This window comes from Phoenix dactylifera, chromosome 9 (assembly GCF_051530095.1).
Source record: "Phoenix dactylifera cultivar Ajwa chromosome 9, Ajwa_hap1_PhDact_Kaust_v1.1, whole genome shotgun sequence".
NCBI lineage: Eukaryota > Viridiplantae > Streptophyta > Magnoliopsida > Arecales > Arecaceae > Phoenix > Phoenix dactylifera.
This window is the reverse complement of record NC_143198.1, coordinates 4,867,306-4,877,922: the sequence shown is the minus strand read 5'-3', so window position 1 is coordinate 4,877,922 and position 10,617 is coordinate 4,867,306. Positions and strand designations below refer to the sequence as shown.

Sequence of the window (10,617 nt, the reverse complement as noted above, 5' to 3'; positions counted from 1 at the left end):
AAAACAATATTATGCTGTTTACAACAATAGGATATTTCTAAAAGCTGATCAATGATTTATTACTCTAGAAACAACAAAATAAATGATTCTAACTGATTTAAGATTCAGAAGTATTTAAATAAAATGATGACTATTTTCCCAAAAAATGGATTTCATCGGGCACCGTTCTTCGCGCAAGAGTATCAAATGACAATTAGATCCACAATCCATTCTAAATTCTACTTATCATGCAATGAGAGAGAGGAAGAATTATGCTATTTATCATCAAAAGATGATGTTATATCTATGCATCATTTAGTCACAAGACAGAAATTCACAACTGGGATTATGGGGGTATTAAAACCTAAATTTTCTAAATTAGAAGAATATGGACTTCTTTCGTTTTTTCTTTTTACAGCATCTGGCGTTGTGTGAATGATCCCTAAACAAAGCCATCAATCCCAAGCCCTAGTTTAAAAGAAGAAGGGCCCTTGTCACTTAGCATGCTGCAGAATGGGTGAAGGGATTGAAGAGGTGAGCCTCGGGCGCCACCACAAAACGGCCACCTTTGGAGCCCTCGCTGGCCGTGTTGATCCTCTTGCACGACGGGCACATCGTGAGGGCCGCCGCCGGGAATTGCATGCACAGAGGGGATGCCAACTTCAGGGCTCTTAGCTCATTCAACTCCTTCTGTAGCCTCCGGTTCTCATCGCTCAGCGTCTCGCAGTACCTCTTCAGCTTCTCGCAGTCGACTTCGGTCTGCTTCAGCTTAGTCCTGCATCAGTGCAAGAATGGAGACGATGGTTAATTTGATATGTGACTCGAACTAAGATGTTGGAAAAAGGAAAAATGATATGATACGAGACATACTATAAGGTGTAAACTTGAATAATTAATTAATTGCATGCTACTATGAAATTGAGACACCAACCTTGCTCTCCTATTCTGAAACCACACCTCCACTTGCCGGGGCCGTAGATTCAATTGCTTGGCCAAGGCTTGCTTCTCTTTCTGATAATAGAAAGAGAAGGGAGGAACAGATAAGTTAAATAGGTAGCCAAACATAAAAATCTCAGGGGAGGATATCTCCGGCCTTCTTGCTGAGAAATGAAGATGGCTATATATATTTTATAATTAAAAGAAGATAATAAAAGTCACTAACCGGATTAAGGGTACTTTGCTCCTTAAACTTGTCTTCCAGAAGGGCAGACTGCTCCTTGGTAAGCCTAAGTTTCTTCCGAGCATTACCCTCTTCTTCTTCATCGCTTCCCCGAGACAAAACCTTGTCGGTCTCATCACTCTTCATACTGTTATCCCTCTTCGTTTTTGAGGGATGATGACTGTTGTAGAACGTCGAGACCGTGCTCTGGGGAGACGATTGGCGGGCCACTCTGCTACCTTCCATCCAAGTCTTGCTTCCATCCACCTTCGCTACGGTCGACCCATATGTGTCATCTGAGAGGCCAAGGGTGAGAGAGGGCTCGAGAGAAATCATATTTGATGATGATCGCTCCAATTTTACGATTGCCTCTCGATGGCCATGACGACCGCTCCATCGACTGCGAGAATCGTAGCTCAACCCGAGAACCAGGCCGGTGTCGCATGCATCTTCTTGACCCATGTTCATGCTTTCTTAGCTTCCACCTCAAGAGGCTACCTTCTGTTCTCTGAGAGAGAGAGAGAGAGAGAGAGAGAGAGAGAGAGAGAGAGCTGCCTAGGATTGTCGGCAAAGGAAAGAATGAGTGGGGTGTGGGGGTTATTAGGAGAATGAAATGGGTGACGAGAGTTAATGAGAATTTGGGAGGAATGACGCACACACTTACATAGGTTGACAAATGGGAACGCAACTAGTAAGACTGAAGAAAATAAAAAATAAAAAAAAGTAGTAAGTCTCCGCAACATAAATGAAACTCTGAATCTTCTCCGCCACTTTGATGGCTGCCAATTAAACCGCCTATCTTTTGATGATGACAATCAAATGTTGATATTTCTGCACAATATAAATCATGCACCGTAGAAGATTCGTGCTAGCCTTCCTTCCCTTTTGAGTTCCAACTAATGTGTGGTTAGGGCTCTTTTTTTGTCTTCTTTTTCTCCCTACCATCTAGTATTTGCTCAATTTTTCTCTTGTTAATATTTCTTTTTATTAATAGGTGAGTGTCTGACTTCCTTTATTACTCCAAAAAACCAGAAAATTCCAAAACAAGACGGTCTAAAGTCAGAAGCATGAGGGGAGACACGACTAAGTAAATTCACACACAAAGCACACCCCCATGGTTCTGGTTCAACAGTCCGCCCACCCCTTCTTTTCTTTCGTCATCTGTTTCTTGGTAACCTCCCGTTGCGTCTCCTTTTTCTATTGGTATTTTGTTCTCATTCAGGTTTACATGGAGGCACCAATCATGCCTCATATATAGCTTGCATGAGTCTCATTTCTTTAACTTGAAACCAGCATTCTAGGAGATTTTATACTAACAAATCTATATAAAATATTATTAGCACTTAGCAGGTGATTAGTGCAAGTTCCTCCCTGAAATTTCGGTGCTGCGACAATCTAATTTGTCTCAATTCTTGATCATTACCTCATCTTTTATCCAGTGGTCATTGTTTGTTGTTGAAGAAAAACATTAGATTGACACCGTTGCTTTCCCATATCTACAAAGGGGAATTGACTATTCCATCGATTCATGGGGTTCCTAGGATTTATTTTGACGTCTTAATTATCGCATTAATAATTGGATATCATTGCCAAGGTTAGCGAAGCCATGATTGGAGCACCACATATGTGTCATGGGCCCAACCCCTTGGAGGCCACACACTAAAGTGTGGGCTCAACGAATGGTGTGATGGCCCTCCTGAACTGATAACATGTGCCCTATGTGCTCGATGCCCATTAATTCCTTGTGTAGCTTTGCTTCCTTTTGAATGTGGTGATGAGAAGGACAAGCGCACAACTAGCAAAGGCTTGACTCACCATTGGCTTATATGCTTCGTTTGGAATTGGAAATGGGGAGCAAATCTGGGCTCAGGCTAAGGTTTGGAATACAAATGGGGGGCTGCAAAATTTTGAGAAGATTCACGGACCCTGGTAACTGGTTGTTTCAAATGAATGGGATGAAATTTGATGTCATTTATTATGTGTACACCACACAGGCTGAAGCTGTGCATTAAGGCTTTGGCTCCATTCTGGTCTCTAATAACCATTCCCAAGTTAATTAACATTGTAAAGGATATTGCATTGTATTATACAGCAAAGCATAATAAAATATAATATATATTAATACATAAATATATGATATAGTATAATATTATTTTATTGTAATATAATATTACTGTAATATAGTAATATAATATTGTATACTATAGCATAATAATATAATATAATTTGATATTATACAATAAATCCAAATTAAAATCTTTCCCTCACGAATACAACTACGAGAGGGGTGCCAAGTGGTGGACCCAGGTAACTTACATTTTAGTTTATTTGGTAGGTTTCCTGCATGAAAGTCTTCGTTCATTTCCCATCAAAAAGATGGCCTTCGTTCATGCAACAAGAGTCAGGGACGGAGCAAACTCAATAATAAATTGCTCTCTAAGCAGCGTGACAATGTCCATGCTCGGAATAGTTTGGAGGACAAATGATGGCTTTAAAATTTGCTCGATTTGACCAAAAGTCTAGCGAGTCTTACTAAAACTAAAGTATAGATGGAATCTTAACAAAAATATAAACATTCGATATATTTTATATGTCCAGATTTTAATTTATTAATCTAAGGGAAGAAAAAAAACAACAATCACAAGAAAGATGATGACATTTTTTATTTCTTTTTGATCGGCTGGTAATGTCAATTGTTAAGAAGTGATGGGGTCATATTAGGGTTAGTGGCGAAAAAATTGCAGCAGGCATGAATTATTGAATAGTTTTTGAGTAATCAAATGTTTCGGAAAATAGGTCTTCTAAACTAGTTGTGGAATCACTGCTACTAACTGGGAGAAAGTATGCAATTGAAAACTAAGGAAAGATTTTTCAAAAGTTTTGAGGAACTTGTATCATTACAAAAATTTATGCATTTAGTTACTAAAAATTTTCATGGCTCAAAACAAATTTTATTGCTAGATTCATAGGCAATGCCCAGTCACTAAAAATATTTTACGACAAGAATAGTAATCATAATATACTATTTTAAATTTTATGGTAAAATTAATGAATATTATCATTAACATCATTAATAAATGAATATGTAGCGATGAAATATTATCCTCCTATGAAAAATCAAAATATGTTTGTAACATAAAATAATTTTTCACCAAATATAAAAAATATTAGTGACTAAATTAATTCATCAAAAAAATTGTTGATAATTTTCTATTTTCTATATCCGCAAATATATTTTTAGCAATGATTCTGATATCATCGTCAAAATTAATAACTAATTCATAAAAGGAATATATTGCCACTAAAATTCTTGGCATTTGCTAGGATAATATTTTATTACAAAATATCTTGAATCGTCATCAAAGACAGATTTGAGAGTATTTGGCACCACAGGTTCGAAGACAAAAAAAAATAATAAAATAATATTTTATTACTAAAAATATTACTCAAGAAATAGTCTACGACGAACTTCTTATTTCATTGCTTTATAGTATTTATTAGTGACAAATTATATTTTGATAGCTGGTTGATCATTTTGTTGTAGCATATAAGGAGCAACCTCTTTATTGGACAATAGAACTTTTTTTTAGCTGCTTTTGGATGAATGACCCTATAGATATCGACATTAATTATATGCAAAAACCCGAATGAAATTAATTAATACAATACTCCATACTCCCTCTAAAGGAAATTAATACACGGCAATCTTAACTCCCTAAGTCCTCATGGCTTACATGATGATGCATGTTCCTTGGAATTTTGGCAAGTAGCTTAAGTGCCCTTCAAGTTACAAATCATGGCCATATATCTTGCCATGCCATCCTTGTCATAATCTTTGATTAGGTGTGTATGTGAAGATATGCTTTGACCCATTGACATGATTAGAGAACAACCGCTTAACCTACATGGCAAGGCTAGAAAAGCGTTTCATTAGCCAAATTAATCAAATGATATTTTACTCAGTAAATACCATTGGAGGCTCCTCTACCGCCACCACTTCCTTGGATATAGCTTGCACGCCTAACAGGACACGTGTCAATAACTACCAGTGACACGGGCATTGATGTCAGCAGGTGGAGCCCACCATTGATTTGGCACTATGAAAGTTCAATTCCATGTGCTTCCTTTAATTTCCCATAGTTTTTGATAGTTGGGTGGATCCTTTCAAATTAAATCTTCTACACAAAATCCAAATTGCAATCAAGCACAATTAGGCTTAGTCAATATGATTTTATATAGATTTGGAATTAAATTTTGGAGTGGCATAAAGTATTAACCTACACCATAATTCGATAATTATGTTGCACTAAGACCCTCTTTTCGAATCTAGGTTGCGATTAGTGGATTCTAACATACTTTATATGTAATCAAGTAAGTTCGTGTTAATTATAGATTTTGATCGCTAAAGTGGAATGTCTTCCGTCGTTGCTTTTAGATTTCTAAGATAAAATAAATGAATCATTCACCATGTGTGAATTTTAAAATCTCAGGTGAGCCACAATTCTAAAATCCACAATTCAATGGATAAAGGACCTAAAGTGCGCCCAAGGCGAAGAGTATAATCCCTGGGGTCCATTAATTGCTGCTTCTTATGGAGCATAGCAGATCATACTGCCTACCATTACACAGGCACCTTTGCTCGGCTTTTTCTTTTGTCTCCGTTGCAAACCATTCTTGTCAAGGGGGAGGCTCTTTGTCAGCAGACAACTGATGTCAATCTTTGTCCTCTTGTCTCTCTCATTTGTATGCGACCATATCCTAAGGGAATGATTTGTGTCAGTGGATGACAAGTTCATAGAGTCACGCTAGGAATGGATGGAGGCATTTTTGTGCCTTAGTTTAGCTGCATTATTAAGCTACTGAAAGGGGCCCACCATTTTATTATTAGCAGTAACAAAGTAGGAATTAATTTTATCCATTTTCTAACTAGTTGAGGTCAGCTTGTTAAGGAGAGATGGCATTGTATATATGCTATGATTCAGTTCGACAACTTATATTATAAGTCTGTTATGTTAAGCTATAAATTTTCTTAAATCATTCAGATTTATTAATTATTTTAAGTTACAGCACATATTTTTTTATTATTTTCCTCGAACATCATTTACATCATCTTGGAACTTTAGTTTTTTTTTTTTTTTTGATAAAAACAATATTTTATATAGCTCTTACGTGGGTACAGCTGCCAAGTCAAAGGAAAAGAAAATGATACAAAACAAGAGGAAGCTCATTGACATAAGTTTAGCTTCAAATTTTGGGCCATCAATACTAATTAGAGCCATTGTTCTCATCAAAGCCCTTCCAGTTTATACTATCACATTTAATTTTTATCCATGCTTTATACTTTATTAGCATAATTGTTGCGCTTCTCTTTTTACTATCATTTTAAATTTTTTTTAATACTTTCATTTCAGTCATTCTCCTTTCTTTGATGCCTTATTTTACAACCCTAATTTTTGGTCCTTCATAGAGGATAGATGTAAGGCTATATAATTTTAAGCCTTATGATGGAGATTAGTAATAATTGGATGTTTAATTGTAGAGTCCAAAAGACTACAAGGCATCCTTCCTTTTACTTTTTGGCACACCTATTTTGATTTTCTAAATATCATAGATGCAAAGCCAATGGCGACGTGACACAGAGAGATCAATCAACTGAAGACTCTTCATGCCTGTCCACACACCTTTCTTCTTCTTTTTTATTGCAGTACTTTCTTATCGGTATCCGGTCAACAATAACGAGAAAAATGTCAATTCCTACCACTGATTACAAATCCTCCTTTTGGGTAGGTAACGTCCGTGTCCCTTTTTAACTCCACTAACCCAGACAGCCAGATGTGAATAAGATTCACATCCAATTCCTACATCACATGCGATCCGAATCACTTCGCATCACCATCACCGAATTCTCCATATCTTTGGTGGGTCCGTGTGTCCCCTCTCGTCTTCCCTTTTGCTTAACACCAAAAGAAGTCTAAAACCATGGTACATAACTTCCCACCCCCTATACTAGATGCTCGGCATAACTTTTCCTCGTGCATACATCCAGAGCTCTTTTGGTCTGCGAAAATCATTTTTTCTTCAAGAAATATAATTTTTAAAAAGCAGATTTCTAAAAAAAAAATGTCTGAAAAAATATATTTGGCATGTTTGGTTGACCATAAAAAAGTGACAAATTTTGAGAGTGCTTATGTTTGGTTGACCATTCACTTTCTTGAAAAAATTACGTGTAATTCCTATTATACCCTTAATAAAAATTAGGTCTTTAATGCCTCTTTAATGCTGAAGGGCCTTTTTCCGACTCATGGAAAAGTAACTTTTCCATGTTTGTCATGAAAAATACTTTCTCATAAAATATGGGAATTATATTCCCATAGGAATACAACTTTTCTATCTCTCTTCTTTGAAAACTTCAACCAAATAAGAAGCATCTTATTACTTTTCCATTGACCACACTTTTCTCCATTCTTTTTTCGCAAACCAAACGAGCCCCTATATTTATATATACACACACTAGAATGCTCAGATACAAATTTATATACCTATCTGATATGCTCTGAAGAACGCTCAAATACTGTATACCATAACGGGTTTAGAAGAATGGATTTAGAAGAATAAGCATGAGAATAGGTTTTCTTTTCCAACCTTTAAACGACTACTTTTGATGGTGAATCAATGTTATTTGAGAGGCCCATTGGTCGTCCATCCACGCAAACGATCAAATCGACTTGGCGGTTGGGTGTTGAACTACTTTATTAGAGTGGGTGGTTCAGTGCTTAAATGCCTACTTTCACTTCAATGAAATATTCTTCTTTTTTAGTGAGTATTGAAATATTCTTCTTAATAGCCACCATGAAACTTGCAATTGGAAAGCAACATTAGAACCAACAACAATTATGCTTAGGAGGAATAATTATTGATCACTTCTTTAAGCTTCTATAGCCAATAATATGATTGCATGGTGATGATTTGGAGAGAATTAGAAGTGAGGATCGCATCTTTCTTGCCTTAATGTGATATCATGGATTTGAATCGTCGAGTAATTTTTGAGAGAAAACCATGAATGAAAGGGTAATGGGTGTGACCTAAAGCTGATAATAAATCGAGCTTGGGCACAAAAAAATATTAAATTTTATATAGTTTCAGCAGAAAAAAATATTAAAAATAAATAAAGTTTAGGCCCGACCTATGGTCGGCTTTAGTGTGTGACCCACCGAAGCTGAAAAGGCAAGAGAGGGAGGTGGATGCGAGGTGGCTTAGCAGGAGAATCCAAAACCTTGCAAAACACCAACAATACCATGAGTTGGAAGTATCCAAACCTTTTCCAACTTTTTCCCCTTGCCGGATAGGCTTTTCCTTTGCCAAATGCCCTTCACCATGTTGGGTTGAAATTGATGTGAAGGGGGACCAAATGCCCTTGGGTGGTTTTGTTTTTGGTAGTGCTAAATTGGTGGTTGTTGCTAACTACTTATTTTTAAGTGCTTCATGGGACAGGTAGGACCACTCAAAATTAGGATACTAGAACGAGTTGCTGTAATTTGCTATTTATAGAATTAAGCATATGAGGGCTAATTATTTATCTCCACTAAACATTAAATTAAAAAAAAAAATACAGTAGCAACTTTCAACTTTTCGTAATTTGTACTTACACTCCAAAACTTTTAATTTATTAAAAAAAGCTATGAAGCTTAAAATTTAGTTGCAATGGAGCTCAGCCATCCACCCAAACTCTAATATCGCTAACGATATGAGTGAAATGACTAATTTGTCCTTGGAGGTTTTAAATAAATTTAATCGATCTAAGCAGGAAGGATATTAATGCAACTTTATATCTGAACTTATTTTATTAAATCTTAGAATCTAATTGAAAAAAATAGAAATTTTAGGGGTAAGTGCAAATAGTGAAGAATTAAAGGGTGCGATAGTCATCTCCCACTCTAACAAAAAAAGAAAAAGAAATGTATGAATCATCTGCTTCAGCAAAAAAAAGAAAAAAAAAGGAAATTAAAGGGTGATGCTGTTATTTTTCAAAAAAAAAAAATCCTAATTTGAGGCTAGGGTGATTTGGAATGAAGTTGCGCATGGAGAGAGAGAGAGAGAGAGTATCTTGATTGACCAGATACTTATATATATATATATATATATATATATATATATATATATATATATATATATATATATATATATATATATATATATATATATATATATATATATATATATATATATGTTAGAATGATGGAAGCCTGAGGTTTAACTGTAGCTCTATGCAGGCTTGACACCTGACATGAAAATAATATGTACTCCATGAAGATTGAGAAGATTTAAAGTTAGCTAAGTCCTGTTCCTCCCACCAATAATTAATCTGTTAATGAGATCCATTAGTTTCATCATTAGTAAAATTTAGTTTGAAATAATTAAAAGAGGCCAGCATCAAGCCAGATGAATCTGTAACTCCTTATCTATTCATATTTGCCAATAGCTCATCTAGATATATGGTTGATTCTAACCATTAACTAATATATAACCTTGGACCGGAAGTTCCTCAATCATGACCTAAGAACATTTGTTATTCTTTGTGACAGCAAGCTAATCACGAAATATTTATGATCATATCACGTGAATGTTATCAACAACTACTTCTAAATCGTCCCAAATCTTGACGTGTGAATGGAGGACTCAATTGCATGCCAAACCATGAGAACAATAATTAATGATGGGTCATACATATTGGTCCATTGTTTTAGTACAAAATTGACCAAATCTCTCTCTAGCATTACATCAGTAAACGTAAAGAGAGAACATATGACCTCATGGATGACGATCGGCTGAACCGAAGAATTGAATGGTTGGAGAAGAATCATCACCCATCAACTAGAACTTGTAGGAAGGGTTGATCAGAGTTTTTTATGAAGGGATAAGAAACACCTTCCTTTCAATGGAGGAATGTTGTAACCATTGAACTATAACCCGATTTGTTAAACATTAGCTTGCAAGAGTGCCCTTTACAGTTATGGAGTTGATGCAAGTTTAATCCATGAGGCTGTAAATGAAAAGATTTGATTGAGAAAAACTGAAGGCCTTACGCTGCTCATATATAACCATACACATATACGCACAAACGCATGCAACATATTACATACGTATGTACATACATACATACATGTATACGTATTTGACTTCTCTTGAGAGAAGAGTGTATCTACTCTTTTCGGCTCCAAAAATAATAGTTGTATGAAGATCCATGTCATTGATCATTATCTCTACCAGTCAAAATATTTAAATAAATAATGAAGTATTTTATTATTTTCTAACCTATGCATTGTGTCGAGATAAAAATAGAATTTTCTATTTTCAGATATTTTACCATGCTAAAATATATTATAAAGCATTTAAATTAAGAATTCGCCTTATTGATCATGTTCTATGTATATTAAAATATAAATAGATCGAAAATGTATGGATTAAATACAGAAAAGGTT

General features: G+C 35.5%; 1 protein-coding gene across 1 annotated transcript; it reads right to left on the bottom strand.

Annotated features, from left to right (window-relative positions):
* Window positions 1–257: 257 nt before the first annotated feature.
* Window positions 258–1,774, bottom strand: LOC103712269 (homeobox-leucine zipper protein HAT22-like). The gene is made up of 3 exons (XM_008798746.5): window positions 1,142–1,774; window positions 911–990; window positions 258–754 (listed from the first exon to the last, which is right to left on the bottom strand). The coding sequence occupies exons 1-3, from the start codon at window positions 1,604–1,606 to the stop codon at window positions 478–480; spliced, it is 822 nt and encodes a 273-aa protein (XP_008796968.3). The 5' UTR covers window positions 1,607–1,774; the 3' UTR covers window positions 258–477.
* Window positions 1,775–10,617: the final 8,843 nt, after the last annotated feature.